This window comes from Emydura macquarii, unplaced genomic scaffold (assembly GCF_026122565.2).
Source record: "Emydura macquarii macquarii isolate MOO-44397 ecotype Brisbane River unplaced genomic scaffold, CSIRO-AGI_Emac_v2 contig_1254, whole genome shotgun sequence".
NCBI classification, from domain to species: Eukaryota; Metazoa; Chordata; order Testudines; family Chelidae; genus Emydura; species Emydura macquarii.
The window spans coordinates 4,820,421-4,838,048 of NW_027131391.1; the positions used below are offsets into that span (position 1 = coordinate 4,820,421).

General features: G+C 40.7%; 1 protein-coding gene across 4 annotated transcripts in view; it reads left to right on the forward strand.

Moving 5' to 3' along the window:
• Window positions 1-17,628, forward strand: part of MED13L (mediator complex subunit 13L) — a 361,336-nt gene that overhangs the window by 26,481 nt on the left and 317,227 nt on the right. For 3 of the 4 annotated variants that reach the window (XM_067550153.1, XM_067550155.1, XM_067550156.1), the window contains exon 2: window positions 13,276-13,513. The exons of the other annotated variant lie outside the window; for it this stretch is intronic. In XM_067550153.1, the coding sequence (XP_067406254.1) occupies window positions 13,276-13,513 (238 nt within the window). The remainder of the gene's footprint in view (window positions 1-13,275; window positions 13,514-17,628) is intronic. 4 annotated transcript variants of the gene reach the window in all.

A 17,628-nucleotide genomic window follows, 5' to 3' on the forward strand; every position in this document is an offset into this window, starting at 1 on the left:
GAAACACTGCTCTCGAGAACACTTGAGCAGGTGCTCCAAACTAGTTATTGAGAAAGAACCACTTAGTCTGATTCTGATGGTATCACTGGAGCAAGAGTGTTTTTCCATTGTCTTCTTCACATGCTGCAATGACTTGGGTTTTCCCCTCTCCTCTGGAAGACTTCTGGCAGTTTCAAGATCTCCGCAAAGAGTAGCGAATGAACTTCATGACTCCCTGGAGAAAGCACAGAATAAGCGGCAACAGCTCCTGGATATCCTTCATTTCTTGGTACTGAATAGGGTTGCTCTGTCGCCCAAAGGGGCTTCCATCTAGCTCGAACAATTTGGCATACCCGGCCACATGCGCGCCTACCCCAAGGGGGCAGAAAAGAGATACTATGTACCAGCTAAGGGGTCTGAGTTTCTTTTCTCACTCTTCCGCGCCTCCCCTCTCCCCCCCCACACTCAATTCCCTTGTGATACAAGCAGCAACTGAACAGTCCAGACAGTAACACCCATGCTCCATCCCGGCTGATAAGAAGGGCAAATGATTGGACCTTCTTGGACGCAAGATCTTCTCATCAGCTAGCTTCCAGTTCCAGATTTTAAACTACCAAGCTTTGTTGACCAAATATGACTTCCTAAACTGTGGCAAACAGGAGGATTTTACTGAAAAGCTGCCACAACAATTTTGAGCCCAGTTCTAGCCTATCCTGGAGGAAGGGAAATGTGGGATGAGGACAGCGCTTCAGTAGACTGCAGATGCAGCAGACACCTCATCACGATCGAAGGCTATGGGCATTGTCACGCAGAGGGAATTGTGGCTTCATTTATTTGGTTTCCACAGGGAGGTACAAAATCCCATTGAGGATCTTCCTTTTGATCAATCACATCTTTTTAACCAGAAAGCCTATGATTTTCCTCCAAGCCCTCAAGGATTCAAGAGCCACACTTCAATTGCTGGCTATCTACACACCTGCACCCAAGTGGAAATTCTACTGCCTGCCCACCTACACAACAGTTCAGGACTACTTAATGGGACTAAATCGGGGGCGGGGAGGTCCGGATAATCTCTATCCAAGGATATTAAAGGAACTGGCACGTGAAATTGCAAGCCCATTAGCAAGAATTTTTAATGAATCTGTAAACTCGGGTAGTACCTTATGACTGGAGAATTGCTAACATAGTTCCTATTTTTAAAAAAGGGGAAAAAAAGTGATCCAGGTAATTACAGGCCTGTTAGTTTGATCTCAGTAGAATGCAAGGAGTTAGAAAAATTTTTGAAAGAAAGTAGTTAAGGACATTGAGGTTAACAGTAATTGGGACAAAATACAGCATGGCTTTACAAAAGGGAGACTGTGCCAGATCAACCTAATTTCCTTTTTTGAGAGGATAACAGATTTTTTAGACAAAGGTAATGCAGTGGATCTTATTTATCTAGATTTCAGTAAGGCATTTGATATGGTTCCACATGGGGAATTATTAGTTAAATTTGGAAAAGATGGGGATTAAAATATGAAAATTGGAATGTGGATAAGGAACTGGTTAAAGGGGAGACTACATTGAGTCATACTGAAAGGTGAACTGTTAGGCTGGAGGGAGGTTACTAGTGGAGTTTCTCAGGGGACGGATCCTATTTAACCTCTTTATTACCGACCTTGGCACAAGAAGTGGGAGTGTGCTAATAAAGTTTGCAGATGATACAAAGTTGGGAGGTATTGCTAATACAGGGAGAGACCGGGATATCCTACAACAAGATCTGGGTGACCTTGTAAACTGGAGTAATAGATATAGGATGAAATTTAATAGTGGAAAGTGCAAGGTCATGCGCTTAGTGACTAATAACAATAACTTTTCCAATAAGCTGGGGACGCATCAGTTGGAAGTGACAGAGGAAGAGAAGGACCTGGGAGTATTGGTTGATCACAGGATGACTGAGTCGCCAATGTGATGTGGCTGTGAAAAAAACTAATGTGGTCGTAGGGTGCATCAAACAAAGTATTTCCAGTAGAGATAGAGAGGTGTTAGTACCGTTATACAAAATGTTCCTCTTCTGGAATACCGTATGCAGTTCTAGTCTCCCATGTTTAAGAAAGATGAATTCAAACTAGAATAGGTGCAGAGAAGGGCTACTACGATGTTCCAAGGAATGGAAAACCTGCCTTATGAGAGGAGACTCAAAGAGCTTGGCTTGTTTTAGCATAACGAAAAGAAGACTGAGAGGAGATATAATTGCTCTCTATAAATACAGAGGGATAAATACCAGGGAGGGAGAGGAGTTATTTAAGTTCAGCACCAGTATGGACACAAGAACAAATGGATATAAACTGGCCATCAGGAAGTTTAGATTTGAAATTAGGTGAAGGTTTCTAACCATCAGGGGAGTGAAGTTCTGGAACAGCCTTGCAAGGGGAGCAGTGGGGACAAGAAACCTAGCTGGCTTCAAGACTGAGCTTGATAAGCTTATGGAGGGGATGGTTTGATGGGACAGCCTAATTTGGTAATTGACTGATCTTAGATTACTAGCAGTAAATATGCTCAATGGCCTGTGAAGGGATGTTAGATGGGGTGGGCTCTGAATTACTACAGAGAATTCTTTCTGGGTGTCTGGCTGGTGACTCTTGCCCACATGCTCAGGGTTTAACTGATTTGCCATATTTGGGGTCAGGAAGGAATTTTCCCCTAGGGCATGTTGACAGAGGCCCTGGAGGTTTTTCGCCTTCCTCGGTACCATGGGGTACGGGTCGCTTGCTGGTGGATTCTCTGTACCTTGAAGTCTTTAAATCATTATTAGAGGACTTCAGTAACTCAGTCTTAGGTTAGGGATCTATTATTGGAGTGGATGGGTGAAGTTCTGTGGCCTGTGTTGTGCAGGAGGTCAGACTAGGTGATCATAATGGTCCCTTCTAACCTTACAATCTACGAGACTGAGACTTCCCAGTGCTTCAACCAAAGACCGTATGGACCACCACGCAAGTGTCAGAAGACCCAACGATCCCGTCCTTTTGGGCCTTTCTGAGGACCACTAGAGAGCTGTCAACCACTGTGCCTAATGCCATACAGCCACCCCACCCCCTTTGGGGGCTGTCTAGCACTCTTTCTTCCAGCTTGAAGTGTAGTAATAATGGACAAGTGGGTGCTTGATGTCATCCACTATGGCTGTACGATTGAGTTCATCATGCTGCCTCATCTACAACCCCCGCCCTGATTCCTTTTCAGGGACCACTTTCACCACAGCACCCTCGCTTTGGAGGTAGACTCCTTCCTAAAAAGAGGAGCGATAGAGCAGGTTCTTCCAAACTATCAAGGGATGGGGTTCTGTTCAACTTACTTCCTGATACCCAATAAAGGCGGGTGGAGACCAATCCTGGATCTCCATTATCTCAATTGCTTCATCTGCAAACGCAAGTTTCATGCGGTTGCTTTTGCAGTCATCATACCATCACTAGAGGAAGACGTGTGGTTTATGGCTCTCGATATGCAGGATGCCTGTTTTCATATAGACATCCATCCAACTTAGAAATGATTCTTGAGGTTCACATTGGGCCCTCAGCACTTTCAATACAGGGTCCTGCTGTTTGGACTCACCACTGTTCCCAGGGTCTTCACCAAAGTTTTTTCTGTCATAGCGGCCCACCTCAGGCAATATGGGGTCCTTGTATTCCCCATCTTGATGACTGGCTCCTAGCAGCATGATCCAGAAACGAAGCTTAGATCTCAACCTCTCATGTTGTTCAGACTCCTTTCTTCCATAGGAAATCAGACATCCCAATCTGCACATGCTTCACTTCAGAGCATGGTATTTGGATTGGCATTTTCTCTAGAATGAGTGTGCTTGTCGGAAGAGCAAGACAGCCTATCAAGCAGTAGGAAAGAGTCCACTAGGTATTTCTACTGGGCCAAGTGGAAACGCTTTGCCTCTTGGACCCAATGGAAAGTGCTTTCCCCAGAGGAAGTGGATATTTCCCTTCTTTTGGATTATTTCCTGTCCTTAAAGATATCGGGTCTTGCCCTAAACTCTCTCAAGGTCCACATAGTGGCAGTCAATGCCTTCCACCCACCCATGGAAGGACACTCTGTATTTATGCATCCGTTGACTACTAGGTTTCGGGAAGATCTCCTCAAAACTTTTCCACCTATTGCTCCTCTGTGGGACTTCAATCTCGTTCTGTTGGGACTGATGAAAGAACCCTTGGAGCCGCTGGCTTCATGCTCTATGCCCCTTCTTTCCATGAAAGTCACCTTCTTTGTGGCTATCGCTTCGGCGAGAAGGATAGAGGAACTTTAGGGCCATGATTACAGACCCCTTTTTCATCACTTTCCATAAAGATAATCTCCTTGTGCCTATATCTTATGTTTCTACCAGAGGTCATCTGTTTCATCTCAACCAACCCATCCACTTACCTGATTTCTTCCCAAAGTCTCAAACCTCGGAAGAGGAATGCTAACTTAACTCCCTCGATGTCCACTGGGCCTTGGCCTTCTACTTGCTGAGGACAAGATCGATCAGAAAGTCTCCTTGATTGTTTATCGCAATAGCAGAGAGAGTGAAGGGCAAGCAATTTCCACACAGAGAATCTGGAAATAGATTTCCAAATGCTATCCATGTGCTATCAGTTGTCGGGACTGCCTCCAACCTTCGGTAGGAGGACCTATTCCATGAGCACACAGGTGACCACCATAGCCACCCTCCCTGATGTGCCACTTAGGGACCTATGTAGAGTGGCCACAGGGGTTTGGTACATACCTTCACAACACATTATGTCTTGGTGCAGAATTCTGTGACGGATGCCTCATTTGGCATGGCTGTCCTTCGCTCAACCATTTTGTCTTCATCCTTGCATCCTCTTCCAAATTAGGTACTGCTTGTTAATCATCCTCAGTGGAATACAATAGGGACTGTCACTTGAAAACGAGGAGATTACTTAGCTGTAATGGAAGGTTTTTTGAGATGTGTGGTTCCTATCTATATTCCACTTCCTGTCCTCCGTCCCTTCTACTGCAGATCTGTTGGATTTGTGGTGGAGAAGGAACTGGAGACATGGTTAGTCTGCTCTGTCCTTTATTACCTTGGACGGAACAATGAGGTGAAGCAAGGGTGCATGCATAGACCAATGTACACTACTTTTTTCAAATTCTCCAACTCTGGACACATGTACGCATGCATAAACTCTCAGTGGAATACAGATAAGGACCACACATCTTGAAGAACCTCTGGTTACAGGTAAGTAACCTCCTCTTCAGGAGAGCTGGAAGTATCTCAGGGAGATAGTATTAAAGACTTTACTGCAAACTATTCTGATGTGTTGGAAAGAGAGAGCCATATTGGCCTCCTACTATTCTTCCTATCAGGAGCTCTTTAATGACCTGAAAATCAAAAAAGAATCCTGCAAAAAGTGGAAATGTGGATGAATTGCTTAGTAGGAGCACAAAAGAATAGCACAAGCATGTAGGGGCAAATCAGAAAGGCTAAGGCACAAAATGAATTATACCTAGCAAGGGACAAAGAAGACAATAAGAGGCTCTTTGAATACATTAAGAGCAGAAAAAAGATGAAGGAAAGTGTAGCTTCTCAAGTTAGTGGGGAATGAGAACTAGAAACTGATGAGATCAAGAAGGTTGAGGTATCCAATGCCTATTTTGCTTCAGTCCTCACTAAAAAGATTAATGGTGACCTGATAGATACCCAACACAATTAATATCAGCAACCAGGGGGAAGGAACACAAGCCAAAATAGGGAAAGAACAGGTTAAAGAATAAGATAAGATAGATCTATTCAAGTCAACAGGGCTCGATGAAATTCATTGTAGGGCACTTAAGGAACTAGCTAAAGCAATCTCGGAACCTCTAGCAATGAGCTTTTTGAGAACTCATGGAGGATGGGTAAGGTCCCATAGGATTGGAGAGGGGAGACAAAATATCTATCTAAAAGGGGACCAAAGAGGGTCTGGGGAATTATAGACCAGTCAGCATAACTTCAATACCTGGAAAGACACTGGAACCAATTATTAGACAATCAGTTTGTAATCAGCTAGAGGATAATAGGATTATAAGGAATAACTAGCATGGATTTATCAAGAACAAATTATGCCAGACCAGCCTAATTTCCTTCTTTGACAAAGTTACTGGCCTATTAGATGGAGGGGAAGGAAAGCAGTAGATGTGATATATCTTGATTTTAGTAAGTTTTTGATACAGTCCCTCATGATATTCTCATAAGCAGACTAGGGAATTGCGGACTACATGAAATTACTATGAAGTGAGTGCAAAATTGGCTTGAAGACCGTACTCGATGAGTAGTTATCAGTGGTTTGCTGTCAGGCTGAGTGTGTATCTAGTGGGGTTCCACTGAAGTCAATCCTGGGTCTAGTACTAGTCAGTATTTTAATTAATGACTTGGATAATGGAGTGGAGAGTATATTTATAAAACTTGAAACTGACATCAAGATGGGAGAGGTTGCAGTCACTTTGGAGGACAGGATTAGAATTCAAAACGATCTTGATTAATTGGTCTGAATTCAAAAGATGAAATTCAGTAATGACAAGTGCAAAGTACTTCACTTAGGAAGGAAAAATCAAAAGCACAGCTACAAAATGAGGAATAGGTGGTAGTGGCTGAATGAAGAATAGGTAGGTAGGTAGTAGTACTGCTGAAAAGGATCTGGGGGTGGTATGGTGGATCACTAGTTGATTAAGTCAACAGTGGTGTTTTATATAAGATGAGGGAGGCAGTTGTCCTGCTATACTTGGCTCTGGTGAGGCCTCAGCTGGAGTAATGTGTCCAGTTCTGGAAGCCATACTTTAGGAAAGATGTGGACAAATTGTAGAGAGTCCAAAGGAGAGCAACAGAAATTATTAGAAAATCTGATCTATGGGGAAGAGTTTAAAAAAAAAAATTGGGCATATTTATTCTAGAGAAAAGAAGATTGTGCAGGGACCAAATTCCTCAAATTTATTGTAAAAAGAACTGATCAGTTGTTCTCCATGTCTACTGAAGGTAGGATGAGAAGTAATGGGCTTATTCTTCAGCAAGAAAGATTTAGGTTAGATGCTAGGTAAAACTTTCTAACTATAAGGGCAGTTAAGCTCTGGAATAGGTTTCCAAAGGATGCTGTGGAATCCCCATCACTGGAAGTTATTAAGAACAGGTTGGACAAATGCTTGTTAGGGGTGATCTAGTTTATTTAGCCCTGGTTCAGATCAGGGGGATGGACTTGATGACTTCTCAAAGTCCCTGCCAGCTCTATATTTCTATGATCATTTTGCAGGACTAGCTCCATTTTACAGACAGTATAGTTGGTACAAACATTTGACACACTTTCTAACAGACAGTACAGATCAGTGGCTGTGACTTGCATCTGCCGTATTAGATTCAGGTTCTGTTCCTAGCTTGTATGGTGTCCCAATGGGACATAAGCCTGGTTGTGAAGAGTACAGAATTATTAAATAAATTGGAGAAGTTATTTTAGAATTAATGGTCTTTGGGTTTCCTCTAGTCCGAAGAATATTTTGATGGAGGGTAGCCGGAAGAGGAGGTTGAAAATCTATTTTGTATGTGTCCCATGTGTCTGGACTGCAGAAGTGAGGCATTGTGGTAGTGCATGTAAAGTGCTAATTGAATCTTCAGGGTTTCTGGTAGTAAGCCAAAACCAGAATGTGCTATGTGAAACCTTAATGGGGAATTGTAATTTTTCAACAGAGTATAGCTTTGCCAAATATGAATGGATTTTTATGAGGCCAGTGAAAAAGATGCTCCTTGACCCCAAGACCATCTTCCAGCCAAGTTTTAAAATCTTGCTGTAAATCAAGGTGTAAGGTTTTAAAAAAAGTCAAATTTTGTTATAACAAAAAATACAGATAATACAGGGATCGCTATCACTCCCTTTATAATGTGTTCTTAGTAATTTTATATAAAATGTCAAGAAAGGCGCATTATACTGGATAAGTGTTCTCAGTAGTGTGTCTGTAGCTAGCTGTTTACTATTTCCGTTTCAAATCTCTGTTCAGATGTATTCAGCCAGTTTTAATTTAGAAATTGGCACAAAAACATTCCATTCTCAAGGTTCAGTGTTTGGTGTAGTAGCAAGCAGAAAAATAATTGTTTCAATTTACCCAGCAAATAAAAGAAATGTATGTATCCTGTGCTATACGTGACTGGATACGTATATATGCTTTTCACAAATGCAAATCATATTTTAGATACTTCTACTAACTTGAACATTGTTTAAAAATTAATATGGAATAATATGTTATCTTGAAGACATTGGCTTTTCTACATCATATTCCATAGTGTGATGACAAGGCAGTCATTGTTTTGTATGAAGGCCTTAATTGTTACAGTGTATTATTGAAATGCGGAATATTGGGAGTTTTTCGGATGGGGAGACTAATAATGCAATATTATCCTTCATAAATCTGCAAATTAGTATCTTCTTGTGGGAATGAGGCATAATGGAACAAATACTGCTTTGAGGAAGCATGCTAAAGTTTACAATTAGGTCATGTAAAGTGTTAACATGCAACCCCAAGTACATGTGATGCCTATCCATTCTCAAACCCTGATTTCAGATTTTTATGGAGGAGTGTGTTGCCTTGAAATGACACTTGAAAGATGAAACACCACTGTTACTGGAGATCCATAATGCCCTTGATAAGATGGTAACACTAGGCATGTTGTCAGGTTTGTTTGTAAATGTTGGGGGATTGGTTAGATTGGTTGTATTGTTAGAACTACATTATCCATTCACCTCTTTGTAAATATATAGCTCAAACAGTGATTCATGACAAATGAAAGAATGAGCCTAGAAGTGTTAATATTGCTGTAAACCTAATTTACATCATTTTAGTGTGTAGATCCAGACTATCTGTAAGGCTCCAAGGATGTGGGTCCTCTCTTTCAGTGGGTGTAGAATCTGGGGCTGTGGGGACTCTGGATCTTGGACAGTCTGTTGTTGCTACTGAGAAAGTTAGAGGGAGCTGCATCTCACTAATCCTAGATGGTCAGGCCCCACAAGAAGTCCTATCAGAACACCTAAGGTGTAGTTGTCTGATTGAGTCACACCCACTACAGAAGGTGATTGGGGTAGACTATCCAAATAACTGTGCAGACTCTCTGCTGTCACATTGGATCCTGCTCTTGTCGGTGTCCTGTGATCTGCGTCCAACCTCCATTCCCAGTTCCTGCTCTGCTTCCATCCTGGTCTGGTTCCTGGGCCATTTCTCCCCTTGTCCTCAGTTCTTGCCTTGCTCTGTGCTTGATCCTTGTATCTTCTCTGAATCCTGCCCCCTGTGCTCCACTCTTGACCATTGGCTGTCAGCCCCAGCTCTGACCCTAGCTTATCTTCTGGCTACTGACTCCGACTTATCTCCCAGCTCTGACTTATGACTCTGATTCCCGGCATCACCCCTGCCCCACAGTTTCTTAAGTGTCATGGCAGTCCTCCTTCCACTGTTCAGACCCCTCACTAAATCCAGTCATGACTTTTATAAATCCCGCTACTCACTAGATTTGCATGAATTTTATAGAAGAGCTGCAGTGCTACACTGAGAGTTTCAGAGGAAAACACAGGATTTCAATTGTTCCAGTATTCACAGAAGGCTGATTGCCCAAAAAAGAGTTTGGGGGAGTGAGAAGGAGACTCCTATGCTAAATAGATACTGGCAATGGAACTTGTTTCAGGGAATGAAGTAGTTAAAAATGCCTTAGAGAATGTAGTTGCTGAACTTGTTGGAAAGGAGAATTATGATGTTCCAGCCCAAAGAGTCAATGGATGGAAATATCCATCCTTTCCCAGAAGAAATAGCTCCTTCCATGTCCTGGATGCACCAGTGCAGGCCAATGACGAGTGTGCTGCCTCATTCAGTTAAGTCAGACAGGAGACAACCAAAAGGAATGAATGATTTCTAAGCAAAAGCCTAACCCTCTCCTGGCTCATTCTTTTTTTTTTTTTTTTTTTTTTTTTTTTGCTTCCTGCTTTTTCAGTGTAAATGGACAGGAAACCTAGTTTTTTTGTTAATCGCTGTTTATTTCGTTCTTTACCTCTTTTTGTTTTGTTTTTGTTTGTTTGTTTGTTTTAAGAGTGCTTCTCAAGCTAGCTTGACTCCCTAAAGATGAAGCTAAAAAAAGTGCACATAATTTGTTTGCAAAGATTTTGCAGCCTTCCATGAAGGCCCAGTCTGCCGCTCCTATACAATACAAAGAGCTTAGACAAGTACACTCAGGCAGTGATTTCCAGAAGATTTATAAAGGACTTACTACTGATGCTCAAGAATAATGGCTTTTCTTCCAGCCCCTCTCCTGCTGTGGCAGCAGATGCTTAGGAGCACCCGTTTTAGGGCTAGATTTCTGAAGAGGAGAAAGGAAGTCTTTTCCCAATAGGGTTAACTGAGTGTATGAATAGCTGCCCCTACTGGGGTATTACCTGCCTCTACAAGGCTGTCCTGACTGTGTATAGGGTAACTTTTCCAGGAGCCTGCCTTCAGCCCCTGTCATAAGAAGCTTAACCACCAGATAACTAATTTCTGGTTTTTCCCTTAGTTGTTTTTGAGGCCTTTTGGCAGTTGTTCTTTACATCCCTTCAACTGCTGCAGGCAATCTCTTTGAACTCAAGTTAATTGGCTACCAGTTAACCAACCTGTTTGTACGTTGTAATCTGGATGCTCCACAAATGTGTTGGCTAATTAAAGTTAATGGGCAGTTGATTAACTTGATTTAAACAAAAAAAAAGTTGGGGAACCTCCATTATAGATATACTCTAAAATTGTCTAACCAAATGTGTGAGAGAGTGCTGAATGTATAGAGATCTCGGAACCAGAGGTGTCCCTAGCTTCCAAGCTGCTGTCTATAGAATAATGAGAGTGTAATTTATCAGGTGATTGACATCCTTAATGTTAAATAGACAGAGTGAATTGGGATCAGTAGTTCTTTGTTTTTAATGGAAGATCCAGAAGAGAAAAATCCCTGCTTTTCTATTGTAGGTGTGGACTATTTCTGCACCATAGCGGATTATATGGTGCCTTGCTCAAGTGCACGAATAGGCACTGAAATGTGGTTAGGGGGGATTCAGAGCAGGAGTGTGGAGGTTGTTGACCCCTCTCTCTTTAGAGGCTTTTGTACTAAATCCTCATTGATCCTCGTCACCGGACATATTACCCTGAGGGACATTATGAAATGGATATAATCAAAGGAATGTTACATGCAGGAATTGCAAATGCTGAAGTCCTGTTATGTGAACCATAGCTCCTGTATAATTCTAGGGTTTGAGTCACTCTGATCCGTAATTGACAGCTTTGCACTGCCTTCATCTGCTGACAAAATAAGGACTAACCTGGTGGTAGACACTGCCTTTCTTACATCAGATGTTGGCTGTTATTCTTGTCAATGCTGGAGCTGTGAAATTGACAAGAAAACCAGGCAGCTAGAGCTCAGCTGCCTCCCCATACTCCTGGAGGCCTGGGTGGCTTCCCTCCCACTACTGGCTGGGAGCTAGGGCAAGAAGCCTCAGACGACTTCCCCCCGCTCCCAGCAGGGACCCAGGGGTAGCCTGGCTTCCAGCAGTTTGCTACCAGCGAAGCTGAGACACCGGTTTCGTAGTACCCCACACTGCCCTTCTCAGGCCTTCTCTGTACTGCTGTGCTGTGTTGACCAGAGATATGCAAGCTACTTACTATAGAATGCATATTTCCCATTGACTCACTTATGCCCCCTTATCGTGGCAACTTCATTGTGCTGCGCTGACAGGAAATGCCCTCCGGTTGACACAGCGTTGCTCTTTTCTGGGGGATGGATTTACTGTGTTGAATGGAGAGCACTTCCAGGATCAATTGAGCGGGTCTCCACTGGCTGCTCAATCGATCCTGCTGTCTCGATCCGTGGAACCCGATGCAGCGGAATCAGTATGGACTTATCCGTATGTCAGTGGAAGCGCTCCTGGTGAGGATGCACGCACCAACCCAGGGAGGGTAGTGCAGATATCAGCCACTCAGTAATCTAATGCGGTGGCTGTAAATCGACCTGACATAGGTTATGTCCACACAACGAAAATATGTCAACCTATCCCTCCATCCAATCCAGCATCACAGACTGTCTGTCTTACATACATTTGTGAATATGCATTCATCATCTTAAACTCACCCTGATTAAAACTCTTCTTTTGTTCTCTTCTCTCCCTGCTTTCTCTGTTGTTGTGAACAGTGCCATTGTCCTTAATTTAGCTCTTTCTCTAAAATCACATATTTTAGACTGTATGAATCTTGTCTCTTCTTCCTGTACAGTATCTCTAAAATCTGTCCATTCTTTGTCAGCATAGCTAAAACTCTTGTCCATGCTCTCATTGTTTCATGTATTGACTACTGCATTCTCCTCTTTTCTGGGCTTGACTACTGCAATCTTTCTCTTCTCAATTTGATTAAAAATACTGTTACAATCATCCCTCTTACCACATCAGCATCTTATTTAGTCTCTCTTTCACCTTCCCCTTTCTCTCTACATCTAGGTTATGGCCCCATATCTATTATTTCCTCATTAATCACCTTTACACTTTCTCCTAGACCTTCCCCTCTGCATAGGAAAAAACACCTTCAAAACATATTTTCAGCTACTACTCTGTTCTCCTTCATATCCCTCCTTAAGAGTCTCCTTTGCCATGAGGCTTACAAAATCCTGCCTGGTTAGGTAGGTGATGAGCTGTGACTCTGCTTTTTCCATTTCTTATTCACTTGCTCTTACTAATTCCTTTGTAATTGCCATTCCTTGCTTTACATCTATCCCTCATTAAAAGTGTAAAACCTATAACCAGCAAACACTAACTAACAAAGCAGTACCAATTCCTCACAGTATTAATTTTCATTGGATATTTCATCCCTATTCTGTACCTTTCCTCTGCTTGTGACTTTTAGATTGTAAACTCTTCAGGGCAAGGATTGTGTTCATTTGTACAGCACCTAGCATAATGGGGGCCATAATATAGACTTTAACCAGCTGGATATGTTCACAACCAGATTGTTGTGAAACAATGAAGTCTAGGGTTAAGCTAGATTTTTGCTATGTTTTGCTCCTAAAAATGTGTTCTTTATCTGCCATAAAATCTTGTTTGTTTCTTGTTTTGTTAGAACAAGGTGAAAGTGGGGATGCCTGTGGAAGTGTTAGGCCACAGTGGCAATAATTTTATCATTGTCGATTGAGAGATGAAACATAAGAACTAAAGTACAAAATCAGAAAGCAATAATATAAAACCATGAGTATAAATTACTTTTAAAGCAAAATGACTTAATGATTTTTTTTTCTCCCTTCATCAGGCTGAACTCACAGGCATCAAATGGCGTAGGTACAATTTTGAAGGTCATGGGGATTGTGGCCCCATCATTTCAGCCCCAGCCCAGGATGATCCAATTCTGCTCAGCTTCATCCGCTGTCTGCAGGCGAATTTGCTGTGTGTGTGGCGTCGTGATGTCAAACCGGATTGTAAGGAGTTATGGATATTCTGGTGGGGAGATGAACCAAACCTAGTAGATGTGATACATCGTGAACTACATAGTAAGTTGTTTAATTCCTTGTCAATCTCTGACTTTACAATGAAAGGTTTTAAAATAACTTCTACATTTGACTTAATTACAGTTTATGTATACTGAGTACTGAAAAGGCATATAAATTCAACATTGCAGGTGTTACTGGTTTGCAAATGAACCACAAGACAAGACTTGAAATGGGCATGGGTTACTTGTGGTTTGGCTTGTTGATGGTTACATTTTAGTGCAAACTCAAGTGTAATTGTGAAGTTAGAGTAAAGTTTAAATAATTAAATACCTAGTATAAAGCAATTAGAAATTAGCTGATAGAAGAAAGACATCTGTACAGCCAACTCAACCCCATAGCATCTTTTTTAAATCAGTGGGGTTCAGCATGGTTGCAGACTCTGCCATGTAGTTATCATTACACATTTAGAGCCTAAATGGAGAAAAGATGCAACAAGTGAGGATGAGGGACAAAAGGAAGGAAAGACGTAGGGAGGAGAAGGGTAACAAAGGGTAACATAGTTACATGATTTAGGTATTGCACGCCTTGATAATTCTTGGTGGTTCCCAGTGTTTGTTAAATAAATAAATAAAATAATCTATTCCTGCCTGATAAATGTACATGGGTCAGAAAAAAACCAGCCTGATCTTTAAATCTCAAGTCTAGATTGCAGGGCTAGCAAGTAGAAAAAAACAGTTTATTCTTTTTTTAGCTTATGTTGAAGCTTTAACTTGTATCCTTTTAATATACTATTTATATTTATTCACCTCAGCCAAATATGCTTTCCCATCTCCTTGTCTTCAAAGAATGCAAATATGGTTTCTTAAGAAATATGGTAGAGATTTTTATAGTTGACTAGGGGATTTTGCCATACAACTCCCATTAATTCCGACAGAATTTATATGGTTAGATCCTCTAGTCAGCTTTGGAAATCTCAATGTAAGGTTCTTGCATCCCTTTACTGTTAGGCTACTGTTTTTAGCTTTTCCTTAATATTCTCCTTAATTTTTCCACATTGTTTTTCTCCTGTTTAACCATTATCCACTTTTCTTTTCAAAAATGGACTTTTAATCTTTATATACCTAATTTCCCTAAGAAAACCATCATAGTTCCATCATCTACTTAAAAAAACTTATTCACACTTGAACAGTGCTTAGTTGCCTAACTCTGTAAACCTTGTTTGCAGAATTTCCAGACCATTTTAGAATAAAAAATATACAGCAAAAGCCCATGATCACCAACTTGGCTCTTGCCATAAGCTTATCTGTCTGTAGTCTTTGCCACCAAAACAACTATAAGGCAGTAAACCTTGTAGACTAGTCCAAATGTACACCTTGCTGTGTTTGTCCATTGTGCATGATTGTTCCTCCGCCAATATAATTTTTGAGGTGTGGTCTATTGTATTGCTGAATTTCTTTTATCCTGTTTTGTAACATACTAACATTGTCATACTCATATCCTTAAAGAATTCATGTTTTCATGAATACCAGATTGTTTACTTGGCAGTGTGACCTGTGAAATCTCAGAACTGAGATGCCTTCTGTGTGTCTCTAGGCCTATTTTATGCAGGTAGCAGTGCAGTCATGTATAATTAAAGAGATGGCTCAGAAGTGCTGCATCAAGCTATTCCACTAATGTTAATTTTTTATGAGGCACCTGTTCTGAGTGAAGGCACGGGTGACATTCCTTCTTACCCAGCTAAGCTTTAATAATATATGCTTTTTTCCTTTATGAAATGCAGTTTATTTAATATTTCAAATGCAGTGTGGGACTTAAGTGAGTTAAGTGATCTTTTTATTAGAAGGAAATTGCAGCTTGCATTTTCCAATTTTATTGTAAAATGGTGTAGCTGTTTTACACATCATGTTATAGGCAACAACATTATAGTTGTTATTGCTTCCAGAGATGATAATACCTTGAGACATGTAATTTGTGATGAGCTTGTTTGGAATAGCATATAGAAAATAAAAATATTATCACTTTGTTGTGGGTTTGAATTTGGCACAAGATCAAGGGAACTCTGTTGTCCAGCATTTTATGAAGGAACCAAGCAGGAGAATTCCATAGAATAATTATTAAGCATGAGCTAGCCTGTGTAATCTGTACAATGGCACCTTTCTAAGAGTGCCAGCAGCAGCAATGTCATACTGACTAAAATTGTATGAGTGTAGTCAGTTTCACATTGCCCGCATTACTGGGAAAGTGCTGTTGTACTGGAGTACAGACACTGACTTCGAGTGATCATTCTCCTTTACTGCTAAAGATGCCTCAAACAAAAGGGGAAAAAAAGAAAGCGTCTGAAACAAAAGGATTGTAGGGAGAGATGTGTGAAAAGACAAAGATGTTGAGGTTACTAAAGGGGAAAGTAGGAGCAATTCACACATCATCAATGGAGGAGATACATAGAGACTGAATGTGGGGGAGAAGAGAGACTATGAGAAGATGGGGAAGAAGTACAATCACTGATTGGATGGGTACCTGCAAGGAACAGAGAAGTAATGCCTCCTTGCCACAATTTTTAAAAATGTTACTCATTTATTTAGAATCTTCATCTCCATTTGTAAGAGTATGAAATCAACTGCTTGAATGTGCTTTTCGTACATCACAAGCAAGTTTATTACATTCTGCTGCTAATTGTCCTTGATTATACTTATGCTGCTTTTAGTTGTTTAAAAAAATACAATATATTGCTTTTGTAGTGTGCCATTTAACCACTGATTCCACAGTGACTGTTCATCATCTATCTGAAATGACAACATCTATTACAGAAAAATAGTCATTTCTGGGGTGGAATACCTGCAGTTGTTTAAGAACACACAATAGAACTATAAAATTTAAAACAAAGATGAAGAATCTAATCAAAACTGCAGAAGAATTTAGATAGACAGAATGTAGTTTCCCAAATTAGAATTGAGACAAGACACTGAAATTTGCATCTCTTATTCCTGAGGGTATGTCTACACTAGAAGCACTACATCAGCACAGCTGCACCAGTGTAGCTGTGCTGCTGTAGTGCATCTGTTGAAGATGCTGTATGTTCACAGGAGAATGCTCTCCCATTGGCATGATTACTTCACCTCTGTGAGAGGCAGAAGCTATGTCAGCGGGAGAGCTTGTCCTGTCGACATAGTGCCAGCATGGACAGTGTTTAGGTCGCCGTATCTTGTGTCACTCATGAGGGTATATTTTTTCACATTCCCGAGTGACATAAATTAGATCAACTTAAACTGTAGTATAGACCTGCCCTGAGAAGTTCCACGGGATCTTTTATTACTAAGTGGTCAGCTTTGTATATGTCACCTAAAAGATAGCAACTCTAGAAGAATAGTTCCAGAGGGGTAGCCGTGTTAGTCTGTATACAGCAAAAACAACTTGAGTTCTGTAGCCCTAGAAGAATAGAGACTCTTAACACCAAGACAGGCCACTGATTCAGTATTAAATCTGATAGAGTGATACAGACTTTAACATGAGACTACTGATTGTAATCGTTTAGTTTTTTAATTAGTCAGACACTGTATATTGTTTGAAAGAGAGTGGAGTGAATTTAAATCATGATTTAAAAAATTGCATATTAAAAATATGGCTGCTGTACAAACATATTTTTGTTCAAAAACAGGTTTTTTTTGAGAATTAGATCCCTAATCTTACATACCTGTTTAATGGTTTGCAACTTCCCTCACAGGAGTAGTCTCATTAACTTCAGTGAACAAAGCATGTGCTTAAATTGTTTGCATCATCAGGGCATAACGTTTTGTATTAAATATTTTTCTGTTGGTGTACTAATATCTTTCACATTTTATAACAAAATCATTTAAGTGTTGTTAATGAAAAGTTATTTAGACTTATAATATGTTAGCAGAGTTATGATGAATTTTTAGTATACACTGATTGAAGTGTTGACTGAAAAAAGTTAAGTTCCTAAACTCATATTTAGACAACTAAGGGTGGGATTTTAAAAAGCGCTTAAGTGATTTGGGAGTACAGTTCCCATCAATTTCAAACTGCAGACCTGTATGGAACCTGGTTGAAATATTTCAGTTTTCCTTGCTTGTGGAAGCTCAGTATATCAAAAGCTGGTATTGGTTGCAAATATAGTGTATTTATCAATTTTATGTTTGTTTTCCCCACAGTAAGGA